The sequence below is a fragment of the Schistocerca nitens genome, chromosome 4, assembly GCF_023898315.1.
Source record: "Schistocerca nitens isolate TAMUIC-IGC-003100 chromosome 4, iqSchNite1.1, whole genome shotgun sequence".
Taxonomy (NCBI): domain Eukaryota; kingdom Metazoa; phylum Arthropoda; class Insecta; order Orthoptera; family Acrididae; genus Schistocerca; species Schistocerca nitens.
The window spans coordinates 941,232,757-941,249,374 of NC_064617.1; the positions used below are offsets into that span (position 1 = coordinate 941,232,757).

Sequence of the window (16,618 nt, forward strand, 5' to 3'; positions counted from 1 at the left end):
CTTCATCTTGGATTAGGACTAGGAATGCATAATGAATACTGTGGCTGGAAGTATTCAGGAATTGCATTTCCAGTTCTATCTTTATTTGAATTTCTAATTCATTCTCAGCATTTAGGCAATCTTAGATGACAAGCTATTCTTGGGAAACATGTCTGCAAGTCATTTAACACGTTTGACAGCTGATCTTGCATAAGGTACACGCAGTAGTGATTTTATGCAATCAGTTGTTTCATTATGTTGTTATAGGAATTCATGAGCTTTATGTGAAAGCCAAAATAGAGCTTTATCAGTAATCTAATATTTGTATTGTTGTAAGTGCAAACAGATGTACTTACATTATGAAATTTTGTTCATTGTTTATGGATGAATGTGTCAAAATCAATTTATTAAAGGAAATATAAATGTGTTTGGTGATCTTGCAAGATCAGAAGGGGAACATCAGGATGTGGTGTATATTGACAGATCGAAAAATGACACTAGTAAGCTGCAATCTGGTATCTGTTATATATTGGCATACTTGAAGAAGAACACCAAAAAGGTGCAACATAATTTATTGTGAGGAGAGTATTATAGCATTTAAAAAATGTTAGAATGCAAACTGTATGTACTGTTTCAGTTCTGTGATGCGTGTTCTGGATGTTGCAAACCTCAGTTTTGATGTATGGAATCACTAGCTGTGCGCGATATCTGTTGCAATGATTCTTTTTCTTTTTAAGTAGGTGCATATACCCCTATACAAAGCACAGTTATATGTGTAAAATAAATTAATGACAATTATTTTTGTATATATATATGAAGACAGTAACTGTTCTCGAAAGAACAGAATACTGTTGATGACCGTGCAACTTTTCCCGGGAATAAATGAAGACCAACTCAAACCCTCAGCTGCCGACAGGTGTTGTTGATATACCTCGATGTGGACAGCTGAAAATGTGTGCCCCGACCGGGACTCGAACCCGGGATCTCCTGCTTACATGGCAGACGCTCTATCCATCTGAGCCACAGCGGACACAGATGAATAGCGCGACTGCAGGGACTTATCCCTTGCACGCTTCCCGTGAGACTCACATTCCCAACTGTCCAGAATTCTACATATGTAATGTACCTTATAGACATTTTGCCCATCCACCCATTACTCGCGCACACTCTGGCGATTCCCGTAAGAGTTTGGGCAACCTGTGCGCGTTCGCACAGACGAAGGTCAATGGCTGGGTAGCCTTTAACTATATATATGAAGACAGTAACTGTTCTCGAAAGAACAGAATACTGTTGATGACCGTGCAGCTTTTCCCTGGAATAAATTATGACCAAACTCTTACGGGAATCGCCAAAGCGTGCGCAAGTAATGAGTGGATGGGCAAAATGTTTATAAGGTACATTACATATGTAGAATTCTGGACAGTTGGGAATGTGAGTCTCATGGGAAGCGTGCAAGGGATAAGTCCCTGCAGTCGCGCTATTCATCTGTGTCCGCAGTGGCTCAGATGGATAGAGCGTCTGCCATGTAAGCAGGAGATCCCGGGTTCGAGTCCCGGTCGGGGCACACATTTTCAGCTGTCCACATCGAGGTATATCAACAACACCTGTTGGCAGCTGAGGGTTTCAGTTGGTCATCAATGATTTTTGTGCATTAAAATAAATTTTAAGTTAATTAAAGTGCTTTTGGGTATGCAAAATTTTTGGTAGTCTTCTGGAAAATGATTAAATTTTTCAGCTGTCCCACTTGTGAGCATGCAACATACAATTGTCCACCTGTAAATCATGGATTTTCCAGATTTACTTCAAGTGGTAACCTTGGGCCCTTTAGATGGTCATTGAGAATGCAAGGTTAGCCAGGAACTCCAGTTGTATGAAATAAGATAGTGTGTCATTAGGAATGATGGGAATATGTGGAATCAGTACATCTCCTTTTGACTTGTACAGAATTGTTGCCCTGTCGCAGTGCACATTGTCGCGACCTTGTTGACACACTGAACAACATGAGTAAGAGACTGGGTGAACTTCACATTTTTGAAGTATTCCAAGTCAACCATATACAGGAAAAAATGTCATCAGATCATTTTCAAATATATGCGTGTGTTACCCGTTTCAGCTTCACCTTCAGCCATAGGGAAGTTCGGGGTCTCTTATTGCCACAGTAATTTTTTTCCAGTGACACAGGTACTAAGTTGGGTAGAAATTGCTTCAGTCATGACAGAGATGTGCTGACATTTCACTGCCTTTGCAATCCCCACTCCACACACATCCACACTCTTGGTGAAAATTTATTGGGATTGTCACCAATGAGTCTTATGAAACAGGAAATTATCAATTCAATATTAGTACATCAGTCATTATCAAATATTTTTACTTTCATGGCTTCACACTCCCACACCAACCTGTAGGGGTATTAGGGCACCCTACACCTACAGTAGTTTTATACAAATAATGAGCCTTTATATACAAAATTTGGCTGAAATTGCTCCGGACATTCCCCCCCCCCCCTTTCACCCCCTCCTCTGCCCTGTATGTTTTTGTACATCCTCAGAAACCCTCATGGGCATGCACACAAGAACTCACCAAAGTTTGATCACGATCAGATTACTAGCTTAGAGGACAAACAAACATGTACTTGTTAGACATATGGAAATTATTATGCGGTACAGAATCAGTTGGCTATTTTGCTAGCTCCCAACTCATTTTGTCAAATGTAATCATTTGTGTGTTCTAACACTACATGTACAGTCTAGATTTGCACCGACTGTTCAAAATGTTCGTAATGCTTAATAACCATACATTGTTTGTGAGGGAGTGACACATTAATTTTTGTTACTTTGAGCTCCACAAGCTGATGGTGGACTATCGTATTCACCATAGTTTCAGATTCCACAGAATGTAAAAGTCATTGGAAACTACCTTCATTACTGAAGTGCTGTAGTTGCTCCACTCTTATGCTTTTTCATTATACTATCATTGTGTTTTTTTAGCAAAATAGAAGGCAGTAACTTTCCCCTCTTGTAGTTAACACAGTTCAATATTTCACTCGTCATTCAGGTCCCTTAAATCCATCACCAAACTAGGCCATATAGAAAACATCTTGTTTTATCTCTGCTTCAGTACCACATACTAATAGATGGTGTTCAGGCTTAACATAATTATAAACTGCTATAGGAACAAAACACAAGTGAGGTTATAACATGCAGAGTTTATTTGTTTAGAATTGGGAAAATTCTGATTTAACTGACTTAAAAAGAAAGGAAGATATTGTACCCCAATAATGGTGAATGATCACGGAACCAGTTGGACTCATGGAATATTTACTTACTCTCTTTAGTATATGTCAGAAGCGTTTGATGATACTGATCAGCTAGAAAACAACACAGCTTTTTAAATAGGGATGGGTAACTCTATCTGGTGCATCTGAAAAGTGAGTGCAGTGTAATGCAAGGCACAAATATTTTGGAATACAGTGTTTATTGCTCATTCTTGAATTGATGTTTAGCAGCTGTTGGTGCATATGTCTACTGTTGTTTTTATACAGTAACACACTCAATTGCCATTGGAGTGGATACTGAAGCACAGTAATTAGAGTTTGTCCCTGTTTACATTACACAATTGACCATGTCATGATATGCCGTCATCCTGTAAATGCTAGCTTGAAAGCAGCTTGTGAAACCATGTTGTGGCAGTAGTATGCTGTAGAAAACATTCACGTAGACTTCCCTGCGGTCAGTGATTACTGCAGAAAGCTTGCTGGGATCTGTTCACTACACCAATATTATTACTGATTATGTTTATAGCTTCATCAGTAATTTGTTCCTCACTGTAACTAGAATTTCCCACCAGAAAACTTTTTCATGCCATGAAAGCTTTAATAACGTCACACTAGTTATAAGGAATGTGATGTTGAAGTACAGTACATGTCCGAGCCGAAGAACACCATTTGTCGACAATTCCAGACACATTTCAGATATCGTCAAGTGTCAGCTCAGGGCTTGCAAAGCACCTTAAGGTGACTGCATATGTCTCCTTGTGGCTAGCATTCCTTGCTGCTGTCATTGAGGACATGCTTTTGATTTGTAGATTTTTATCTCAGATTCTTCTGCGGTGGGAAGATTTTGTGAGGGCAAATGAGAAGCTTCAAAAATAAGCAGTAATAGTGACACATTGAAAGACTCGCACTAGGGTGGGAGATGCTTGAAATTTGTTTATTTTGTGCCTCCTTGCAATCTACAGCTACTTTGCAGTCTGTGCATGACTGTACACTAAGGACCTGGGAAGTCCATACCATAGGGAAGTACAGTTATGTTGCGCACTTTAAATGATGCTTATAATTTCCTCACCAGCGATTTCAACACTAGTTAGGAAACTTGTAAAATATTTGCCAAATGTATCACGTGAATAATATATAGGGTCTGTTTCCTGAAATCTTATGCCCAGTATGTGATGTGAAAGGTGTGGTGAACTTGTGTTGTTTTATAATGTGTAATAAGTATGCAGAGATTAAGTGAAGGTGCAAAACATGAGGTTGTGTTGTAAAAGTTTTTCCTGATAGTCTTCAGTATCACTTCAGCTAATGGTAAAAGAATTCCCTCAGCAATCTTAACAAAAAACTTTTCCTACGCCCTTTTTAATTGCTCTGGACGTGTTAATGTGCGCCTTTGTACCTGTCCCTGTGTGCTCAGAACGTGTTTATGCGCGCCACCAGTCCTTCTACCTGGTACTCTGAAAGTGTCTACGACTGGTGGTTCGCGTAAGCACGTTCAGAGCACACAGGGATGGGTACAAATGCGCACGCGTTAACACATCCAGAGCAGTTCAAGGGTTAAATTAGACCCATAAACACTGTGAGGTCAGTATTAGTGATCCTGAATCCATGTGAGGTCAGTATTAGTAAACCTAATGACAAGCCTTCATGGTGTTCTTTTTCAGTTTCCAGTAATATACTGTACACAGGTTCAGCAAGGAAAAAAAAATACTTATCACTATATTGTAACAAAGAATCAATTACATTTGACAGTTGCTATGCTGCATTGCAAATTGTCAATTTTTGCATCATTATTTACATACAGGAGACTCTGAACTAAATGCTGTGACTGATAAAACAATATACTTCTGCTCAAGCCTTAACCCTTCATTACAAATTGTTTCCTACTGCCAGCTGTGCCCATAACTTCAAATACCAATAGTGAATGTTTGTATGATTACAGATTGCAAAGACAAATAAGAAAATAAATTCAGAAGAAAAGAATATCTCATTGATTTTGTTGCTTGATCTTTAAAATTATAAAATACAGAAAACTTTGGTGCCTTTGAACTTTTGAAGATATGTTTTGAAGGGTTAAACAGCAGCTGCCCTTATTTAAACAGGCTGTGTTCCACATTGTGCTGAGAAGAGAGCTTCCATCTGACTTGGGTGACTTATGTTTTTTTCTGAACAGGAAGTTGTATTTTTACTAATTTATGTATGCTTGTTTCCACAGCTAGCGGCCGCTTCCCGCAGATGGTAGCCAGCTTCACCCTCGGCAGCTACACATGTACGCGGTACTCTCGTAACTAGCAATCATGTCAACAATGCCTCTGCCAAAACATTCATATGACAAGATGTCCACTGGCAGCGTCATCACCAATTTCCATGTTTTAGCAGTGGCATTTCTGAGATTAATCCATTAAAATGCCCATCCCTTTTTCTGTAGTATTAATGTTGTCACAGAACATTACATTTGGTTAATGTAACTGTATCATGTCTTCATAGTCACAAAAACTAAAGTCATTAAAATGGAGGAAAATGAAGTTTACACTCACACGCTAAAAGTGAGTGACAAACGTAGCATAGAAATTGTTTTGCTTGAAATAGATTTTCAATTTTTGTTTGTTTGAGGAAATAAGGTACTGACAAAAATGCATGCTTGTTTGGTACATTTGTTCTGTGACACAAAAATCCTGAACCTAATGATTCAGGTAAGCCACATGTGCATGCTGCGCTCCCAATTTCAGCATTCCAGGGACCAAAATAATATTTTGTTTTCTCTTCTAGGCGCCTGCTAGGATGATGCAGGCCAAAATATGATACTGGCTATTCCCCTGATAAAAATAATTTCCATACTTTTATATTTTATTGATTTTTTTCAGCTTTCTTACAGTTGCATAATTGCAGGAAAGCTGTGGCAGGTTTACACATTTACTGGTTAAGTCAATCTCTAGTGCCTACATTATGAAATGGCAGTTATTTTTCTTAGGGGACTGGCCAGCTAGTTTCTCTAAATTAGTACTTTTTTTCAGATATTAGTACATGTTATGTGCTATGATGATTGCTATAAATTCTTCTTCCAGACGGTAACTGTTAGTTACTCTCTAGTAACTGTTTCAGTTTTCCCGAAGGAAGAGGTTGGTCATTCATTGGGTTAGTGCTCTCCCTTCAAATACTTGCCACTGCCACTGCCACCGCTGCTGCCGCTGCCGCTGTCACCTCTGGTGCCGCCACCACCACAGCCACATCTAGAAAGTAATGCTCTCTGTACTCTGGTCAGCACATCTACCAAGTTGTTTTATTTTCCACCAACAAACTGTCTATGAAACATTATTGAATTTAAGGAAAAAATGTAGTTGTAGAATCTCTCAACTTTTCTAACTGACTTTAAAAACTGGCAACAATTGTTGGTAGTGATTTTTACATTTTGTATGGTTTCAACTTACAAGATCTAATGTTCATCTGATTTGACTGAAATGAGAATTTGTGTTTCTGTGGGAGATGTGCTGTAACAGTTTTACTCTCAATGCAAAACCACAGCTGCAACCTTGCAAGCTCCCATTCCTCTATGCTGCCTAACAAAAAACATGTGGCTTTTAGTGTATTATTAATGCTGTTGCAGCTGTTTCTTAAACATTTTGAGATCCTTTACATCAGTACTAATTTTTAAGCAAGAAATTTATCAGTACTACATACATGCACCTTGCAGATATTATGTTAGTACTATGTACACAAATTTTTATTTCTTTACATTTTTCTTTTGTAGCAAGAGGAATTGTTCCACTATTTGCGGACCTCCAGATGTTGCTTTATATTTTTAATTATCTCTTTGTTTATTTTTCAATTATTTATATTTTTTCACTTAATGTTTACTGAAAACAGCTGTAGCAAGAATCACTAATTTAATTAAGCCATCTCAATTTTCCAGTCAATTACAAAAAGTTTTTGCAGAATGTCTTATGTGCAAAGTTAAGAACAGGACCTTTTTATCATTTCCGGTGGAATTTATGAATTCTGTAATAAAAGGGAAAACTTGTAGTGCTCAGTTTCCCAGGATTGTTGCTGCAAATTACATAAAAGGCAGCAAGCTCAGTTTCATGTGGACTTCTCAGAAATTTAATTAGTTGTAATTTACAAGTACAGTTTGTTATGGTTTAGCAGTACCTAATAGATATTCTGCAAGACAATTTGTATTTGAACCCCTTTTTACCTGAATCATTAGGTACTGTGACCGTTTAAATTAGTAGTGACATTATATAATAGCAGATAGACATTAATCAGTTCAGTATACACTGATTTCTACTTATCTAAATTTTCTGTTCTCTTACAAAAAAAAAAGGGTTTTCAAAAGGATGGAAGGAGACATTTATGAGTGGTGAACAAGAACCATGGGTGTTCAGGGGTGGTCTGACAGCTGACCTTCAGGTACACATATTTTCAAGTGTTTGTAGGCTGTTTAGTGTCAGAATTATTTTGTTACAAAGGAAAAAAAAGTAGCTTTAGGTCATTATTCACAAGACACGCCCTTGGAAAGATGACTTTTTGATTTATATATGTTAATAAATTTGAACGATGAAAAGCTAAGAAAGAGATTTGTTTTTGAGGGTCACAGTATTTCAAGTGACAAATAAAAAAGAAGAAACACCTAGTTTGTTTGTAACTTATCAGAAATAATGAAGGATATATCACTCAGCTTGATGGAAGCCTTGAGGCATAACAGATAGTTCAGTTAATAACATCTCTCCCTACAGGAGGTAGAGTTAGAGATCACCATCTGTTATGAAGTTTTAATCTGCCTAAAACCTTCACATAGTGTGTAGCTCTTAATATTTATTTAAATGGTAATGCCATGTACAAGCATATTAATTTTTCTGAAAAATGTTGGTGAATTTGGTTGCACCATAGTGACATTGTAATATGCATATGCTTTGCACTGCCATGAATTACCTGTCCAAATTTGGACTACTGTTTGAATAAACACAATATCTTTGTGTCGTGGAGAGTTGTGTTTTTTATATTGGGTTATATGGTGGTAAAGTGCAGGCGCGTTATCGAGAGGAACTTAATTATACTGTAGGAGCAGCCGTCCACCAGTCATCCATATTTGGCCTCTGTGTGGTTGCTCTGAATCTTTCCACACTAATGCTGTACTAAAATGTTCTTTTTTTTTTCTTCTTTTTTTTTCATAGAGGCTGCCCCATTTTCTTCATATTTGTCAAAATTGAGCTTCACTGCCCATAATATTGATAGTATTGTATTTAACACTTAAGAGGTATCTGATAGTGTAGAAAAATATATTGCCAAGAAGGCACATTCAACTCATCTTAAAGTGAAGGTTTGTGATGAGTGCTGTAATCAGGATCCTTATATTCATGTATTAGTCACTGTGCCCTCTGTGAATAATGATCTGTTTTCCTTTTCATGCTTTGTGGTTAACCCAAGCCATACATGGTGCATAAGGACTTCAGACATTTTAAGTGTGTTTCCATGTATAAGGAAAAATGATTGTGAAAGAGCACTGGGCTTTATTAGTGCTTTTTTGTGTGATGTGTAGTATTTTATTTTAGTTTGTAATGAATACACCATTATTAGCATTCCAAGTGTTTGTTTCCAGGAGTGTGTATTCATGATGTGGATATTTGAGATGCACTATTATTCTCAACAACTGTAGAAATTGAATGTTGTTTCATTGAAGATTGTTTTCGATACACAAATAAATAATTTTCCCCTTTCATTTCTCTAGCGATTAATACCTGTGGATTCTGGAAATGATCTGTTCATGTACAAAGCTCCTGATGTACCAAGTAGTCAGATTTTTACCATAAGGCCATACTTACCATCAGATGAAAGTCTGGTATATGCAGTGTGCCGCCAAACATGTGCAGATGGACGGGATGGAACTGACCGTTTTCTAGATTTGCCAGATATTATTGGAGACAAGTAAGTTACCAAACAAGCAAATGTGGTTTCAAAAGGTGAATGCTGCGTTTTGGGTAATAATAATTGTTCAGGCTGCCTGTTTCCCTGTGTGTGTATGTTATAATTAATTAGTCTCTGAATAAAATTCATGGAATAATGGCTTATTCCAACATCCTGTGTAACAGGTACATCGTTGTGTCAAATCTCTGTGCTGATTATTCTTATTTCGGTCAATGTGGGAATGACATGATTCCAGATCTTACGTACTCCAATTATATCCGTAAATGAAACAAACGAATGGTCTTAAAGCAAATCACTTCTGGACTCTGCAATTTTACAACAGTGACTCGTGTCTCATTTGTCACCAATGATTCTGCATTGTTCAGATTATTTGAAATACTACCTGGATTATTTGAAAACTTCTTACCTTGTTGGTGGGAAAACCTTCAAATTCCCCGTAAGAATCCCATAATTGTCTGTCACGTTAGTCATCCAACATGATTGTGAATAGCTGTTTCCCCAGGGCCGCATGTTGTCATCATCATGGGACCCTAGGGTTATAATTTTCTTGATGTGTGTACATATTATTTGTTTCAACTTGATTGGACTGAAATTTTTGCCCTTCAGCTTATGTTGTTATGATTTGAATTGTATTCATTTTGTTGCCATGAGGTCATCAATTTTGTACAGAAAGGCTTTCTTCCAGTATCAATTGCAGCTTGTGTGTTTCTCGCCCTGAACTTAACATTCCCCCCTTTTTTGAATCTTTCTTAAAATGAATCAATCTTCATTTCTTCTTCTAAGTTTGTGATCAGTCTGTATATGCATATTAACAACCATCGAAAGTTCAAATGGTTTTTCCTGATGCTATAGTGCTATATTGAATACTTGGTTCCAGTTGACTCGATGATACTGCTTTGCACCCTTAAAACTTGTTGTCAGTGGTAAATTTAGCAGTGATTTTTGCCAAATAAGAACTGATGCTCTCAATCTACTTTGTGGAGTCCTGTTTTTATTAAAAATGTTCAGTTCATTCTTCCTCCAAATACTCCTCAAATTCTTTGGTTGGAAGGTCCTGTTTTGGTAATTTCTTGTACTGAATCTCTTGTATTACTTATCTGTAGTTTCAAGTTCTGAATTCTTTTTTTGTAATCTTTAAGGGGTGTGGCAAGTAAACGTGCCCAATGCATCACTAGTTCTTCAGATATGATTTTATCCTTTGTAAGTCAGTTGATGTGATCCAGTGTGATCTGTCTTTTTTGACAAAATAATGTAATTTGATAGATAAAAAATCTATTCCACAAGCAGCAGCATCTCACATGCATAAAAGAAGGGAAGTTTTCAGAGCCAGTGGCTCCTTTGTTAGGCAGACTTTCTGCCTGAAGAAGCAGCCGCTGGCTTCAAAAGCTTGCCTAATTACAACCTCCTTTCATGTGTGTGTTCTGTCGCTGCTTGGTGAGTAGATTTTTTTATCTACCCAATTAAATTATTCTGTCAAAAAGTGTGATCTGTCTGATATTTCAGTGGGTTACTCTCTTTAAATGAGTGTTGTAGGAATCTTTGCTGATTTCTTATTCATTATTAGTAAGCATGTTACACAGTCAGAGATCACTTGTTCCAGTTTGTTAGTCAAACCATGTGTATGATAATTGTGTTTACTTTCCTCTTTGGATAACTTGGTAGCTATGAGCTTTCTGAAATGTAAGTACGATGACCTCATATTACACAGCACTTACGCTCACCAAAGTTACTCCCCCTAGTTTAACTTGGAACTAACTCCATCTCTTCCTAAAATTAGCACATATGAAACTTTCCCTTTCTTTCTTTATCAGAATTTGGTATTTTGTGCTAGATGTCTGCATCTAATATTTATGTTCATGCAACTTATCAGAAATAATGAAGGATATACCACTCAGCTTGATGGAAGCCTTGAGGCATAACAGATAGTTCAGTTAATAACATCTCTCCCTACAGGAGGTAGAGTTAGAGATCACCATCTGTTATGAAGTTTTAATCTGCCCAGAACCTTCACATAGTGTGTAGCTCTTAATATTTATTTAGATGGTAGTGCCATGTACAAGCATATTAATTTTTCTGAAAAATGTTGGTGAATTTGGTTGCACCATAGTGACATTGTAATATGCATATGCTTTGCACTGCCATGAATTACCTGTCCAAATTTGGACTACTGTTTGAATAAACACAATATCTTTGTGTCGTGAAGAGTTGTGTTTTTTATATTGGGTTATATGGTGGTAAAGTGCAGGTGCCACGTGTAGATCGCGGAAGTCTAGCAAATGTCAATGCATCATTGTTGGAAGGGGGTAGCAACGGCATCCAACTTTACTCACGCTTTTTCAGGCATCCCGCACTCAAATTGCCTATGTGTCTAATTATTGATCACTGATCCGCTATCTGTTGCAAGACCATGGTGTGTAAACAGGAACCTGAAGAAAATGTGAAAATTTAGCTAGATTTGAAGATAATGACATGAATGTGAAAGATGCTGCTTGCAACAGTGTTTGGGAAAGAGTTTCACCAGTCATTATAAAGAGGATGTAAATCACATTGGTTATGTGTAGTGTAACAGGTGCTCTTCTCTCTTGTCTTTCAGTTCCACTATGACCTATCCGAAGGCACATTTGTGCAGAACACATTAGAGTGTAAGTTCTGTAGCATTATTAGCTGCAGTGAAAGATGCTACGGATTAGTATATAGTGGAGGATTCCACACTTAATGTCAGGAAATTATAGTTTCCATTTCACAATTTGGACAACATAGATGTCTTCAATACAGGATTATTACAAATGATTGAAGCGATTTCACAGCTCTACAATAACTTTATTATTTGAGATATTTTCACAATGCTTTGCACACACTTACAAAAACTCAAAAAGTTTTTTTAGGCCTTCACAAATGTTCGATATGTGCCCCTTTAGTGATTCGGCAGACATCAAGCCGGCGCAGCATGTCCCCATCAATGAGTTCAAAAGCATCGTTGATGCGAGTTCGCAGTTCTGGCACGTTTCTTGGTAGAGGAGGTTTAAACACTGAATCTTTCACATAACCCCACAGAAAGAAATCGCATGGGGTTAAGTCAGGAGAGCGTGGAGGCCATGACATGAATTGCTGATCATGATCTCCACGATGACCGATCCATCGGTTTTCCAATCTCCTGTTTAAGAAATGCCGAACATCACGATGGAAGTGCGGTGGAGCACCATCCTGTTGAAAGATGAAGTCGGCGCTGTCGGTGTCCAGTTGTGGCATGAGCCAATTTTCCAGCATGTCCAGATACACGTGCCCTGTAACGTTTTTTTAGCAGAAGAAAAAGGGGCCGTAAACTTTAAACCGTGAGATTGCACAAAACACGTTAACTTTTGGTGAATTGCGAATTTGCTGCACGAATGCGTGAGGATTCTCTACCGCCCAGATTCGCGCATTGTGTCTGTTCACTTCACCATTAAGAAAAAATGTTGCTTCATCACTGAAAACAAGTTTCGCACCGAACGCATCCTCTTCCATGAGCTGTTGCAACCGCGCCGAAAATTCAAAGCGTTTGACTTTGTCATCGGGTGTCAGGGCTTATAGCAATTGTAAATGGTAAGGCTTCTGCTTTAGCCTTTTCCGTAACATTTTTCAAACCATCGGCTGTGGTACGTTTAGCTCCCTGCTTGCTTTATTCGTCGACTTCCGCGGGCTACGCGTGAAACTTGCCCACACGTGTTCAACCGTTTCTTCGCTCACTGCAGGCCGACCCATTGATTTCCCCTTACAGAGGCATCCAGAAGCTTTAAACTGTGCACACCATCGCCGAATGGATCTAGCACTTGGTGGATCTTTGTTGAACTTCGTCCTGAAGTGTCGTTGCACTGTTATGACTAACTGATGTGAGTGCATTTCAAGCACAACATACGCTGTCTCGGCTCCTGTTGCCATTTTGTCTCACTGCGCTCTCGAGCGCTCTGGCGGCAGAAACCTGAAGTGCGGCTTCAGCCGAACAAAACTTTGAGTTTTTCTACATATCTGTAGTGTGTCGTGACCATATGTCAATGAATGGAGCTACAGTATATTTATGAAATCGCTTCAATCATTTGTAATAGCCCTGTATTTTGTCTTGTCCTACAACGATCTCACATAACACTGAAAGATACGCCAATGAAACATGCCTGAAAATGATGCCCAGCAGCATTGATGTCAGATTGCAAATCCTTGTTTCTGTACTGCAGATATCTGCGCTGTCTCGAACATGATTGGACACTGAGAACTATGATGTTACGACAATTTGCATCTGGGAGAGGAATGTAGGAAATTTATCAAGAATCACATCCTTGAAAGTTTGTTCAATTTATCAAATTTTGAAACAGTTTTCTTGCTGTCAGATTCTTAACTACTTCTGTGGTGGCATTCACTCCAGTGCAGACGGAATTGTATATCTAAATTTGAATTAATAAAGCAGAGCATGTTAAAAAAATTTTTCATTCTGAGACAGCTCATCATGATGAAAAAGGTTGGTCGTCACTTTTTCTGTGAAACTTTTAACTATTTCCAAGTTTTTGCTGGTGCTTTCTTTATGTATTACAATAATGTAATGATTAGGTACTATCATGTTGGACAATATGTGTACAACTTAATGTAATTTGATTTGAGTTCAGTACCATTAGCTGGTGGGAATAACATATTGAACATAAGTATCATTAATATAATTTTTTCGAAAAATGAAGCAGGTGCTTGTTGGACAGAATTGATTAGCTCTTGATGTCAGCAGTAAATAACACATCAGCTACAGAGATACAGATTTAAGCAGTTAATAAAATATTACAACTAAGAAAATGAGGAGGCTGATGATCATTTCGACAGTTATATGTATTCAAACCAAACAAAATATCATTTCATTCTTGATTGACACAGCTGAATTTTGAAAGTAGAACAGGAAACATGGAATTATTGTGTGTAGTAGATGGGAGGGGAGGGCTGGCTGAAAATTCAGCAGTGGATTCTTGCCTTGATTTGGCTTACAGATCTGAAAATGTGCACATCATGGATAAAGTGTCAAACACAGTGTGGAAATGTTTACAAATATGTTACATACAGAGATACAGATATGTGGTGTCCGTTCTGTCATACATGTCCAAATTTTCAACTTCCACCATTGATGTATTTCAAAGTGTGTAGGTGGCTGAAGCCCTAATTTCTTGTGATATACATTTCATATAGATGCAGTTACTTTTTACTTTATGTAATCTGTTCAGCATATGTTAGTAAATACTTCATTCTTATACTGTACGTCATGTGAGTAGATGTAAAGTTTAGGGCTAACTAATTGAAAATTTTGTCATTGCTTGATGAGTGTACTTGCTGAATATTCAGATACTGAATTATGTTATGAAAGCATTGAATGCCCATCTGTCTAATGCATGACAATAGTAACACTAAATTTTAAGGAATCTTTTTTTTTCCCAGTTTAAGCTTGTAGCATGTCTGCTTTTCTGTACTACGGTGAAATTACTTTTTTTACTAGGTTGGTTGGAGGGTTCTTGGCACTTAGTACAGAGTTCTGCTTTGTTGTTGAGGATGAGAATGGACTTGTTGGGTATGCGTTGGCAGCACTTGATGCACGGCAGTATCACAAGAAGTTGGAACTAGCCTGGTTGCCAGAAATGTGTGCCAAATATCCTCGGTCCAACAATCTCTCAGGAACACTTTCACCTTCTGAGGTAATATTGAATTGATATTTCAGATTTATTTTGTTTTCCTCAAACACTTTTTGTTCTGTCTCCAATGGGCTTAATGAGATGTTAAGATCTAATTTTCATACCTATTTTCAAAGTTCTTTGATGTTTTACTACAAATGTAGACACTTATAATACAGCCCATATCACAAAGACCAAAAAATGTCAAATAGGGGGAATAATCATGCAGTCACAAGTTTCTGTACAGTGGTAAGAGGGAGTGCCAGACTAAAAAACCTGACTGGTGGGGTGAGGGCATGAGGGTCAGGGTGTTTAAAGATCACTTTTATATGTTTTTCTGGAGCAACTCAAAAGCTGTGGCTGCTAGTGAAAAGTTTCCCAGTACAAAATTAAACTACATTAAATTTCCTGCAAAAAGGTCCTATTCATTTTTACTGTAGGTTTAATAGTTTCTGAATTGCAGGGGATAGAAAAACTGCACATGATTAAAAATAATGTTTAATGAATTTAAATTAATGCTTGTTATTAAGTGAAGAGGATTAAGAACGAATATTAAACATTTATATTATGAAAAGAATAGATTGCTACTTACCACATAGAGGAGAAATTGAGTTAATGACAGGCACAACGAAAAGGCTGCAAAACATGAGATTTCGGCCAAAGACGTAGTTCTAAAGTTGACCTCACTCTCTCACTCTCTCACTCTCTCTCTCTCTCTCTCTCTCTCTCTCTCTCTCTCTCTCTCTCTCTCTCTCTGCACTCTGCAGCCTGTGGCCTCAGTGAGCAGAAACAGGAGTCATGGGTGTGTGTGTGTTGTGCTTTACATTGTGTGTGTGTGTGCGTGCGTGCGTGCGCGTGTGTGTGTGTGTGCGTGCGCGTGCATATGTGCATGTGTGTTTTGTCTACTGTAGAAGATGGCCTTTTGGCCGAAAGCTCGTGTGTTTAGCATTACCTTTGTTGTGCCTGTCTGCGACTTGAGATCTCTGTATGGTGAACAGCAATTTATCCTGGTCATAATATTGTCATTATTCCACCCTCGATTTCCCCTTGTTGAATATTAAATGTTTGTACTACATGTAAGCACAATAGACCCATATTAAGGGATAAATTGTGTTCTAGAGGTGTAGCATTGTAACTGGAACAGGGGGCAAGATCGCCGGATTTTAGTCATGCTGCTCCTTCCTTCATAGGTCTGTAAACTGAAGAGTGCACAAGTGATTCCTCACTTCATTGCAAGAAGCAACTACGGTGTGTTTCACAAAGTTACACTGACTCTTCCACAGCATGCCTGATGGCTCCCTGACGACGCAGTGCAAAGAAGTGCCTGGGGCTGTTTACTTTCCAAACAGTGCATTAATAGTACTTACTGGTAATACTGTTACTGGTAATGCTAACACATTAAATGCATCTGGACTGAATCTGTGAGGGTGATTTGAAAAGTTCTTGGAACGGAAAGTACTTACATCACTGAGTAGCAGAGTCCTCCAATGTATTCTGGAAATTGGCACGAAAGTCCTTTGCTTTCATACCTTTCTTTACGAAGTACTTAATCACTGTTCGAATCTAAATTCTTTCCGTCTTCGCAAATCATTATGTTGGAACAACTACAGAGCCACGTCACTGCCACAGCTCTCTTCCAAGAGCACTGATGTGGCATCTGTTTATAGGTAACAGTCCACCGAATACAATTTCACCTACCATGAGTGCCGCTCATTTTTCAGTTTCCCCAGCGTTTTGTATCCAGTTCTCTTGTGAGTAGGCAAAATAACTTCACTGC

The 16,618-nt window shown here is 38.1% G+C and overlaps 1 protein-coding gene across 2 annotated transcripts in view; it reads left to right on the forward strand.

Annotated features, from left to right (window-relative positions):
* LOC126253578 (protein O-GlcNAcase) overlaps nucleotides 1-16,618 on the forward strand; it is a 150,194-nt gene that overhangs the window by 117,765 nt on the left and 15,811 nt on the right. The window contains exons 11-14 of one of the 2 annotated variants that reach the window (XM_049955003.1): nucleotides 5,463-5,516; nucleotides 7,569-7,654; nucleotides 8,973-9,169; nucleotides 14,670-14,865. In XM_049955003.1, coding sequence (XP_049810960.1) covers nucleotides 5,463-5,516; nucleotides 7,569-7,654; nucleotides 8,973-9,169; nucleotides 14,670-14,865 — 533 coding nt within the window. The remainder of the gene's footprint in view (nucleotides 1-5,462; nucleotides 5,517-7,568; nucleotides 7,655-8,972; nucleotides 9,170-14,669; nucleotides 14,866-16,618) is intronic. The other variant, XM_049955004.1, reaches the window with a different exon arrangement.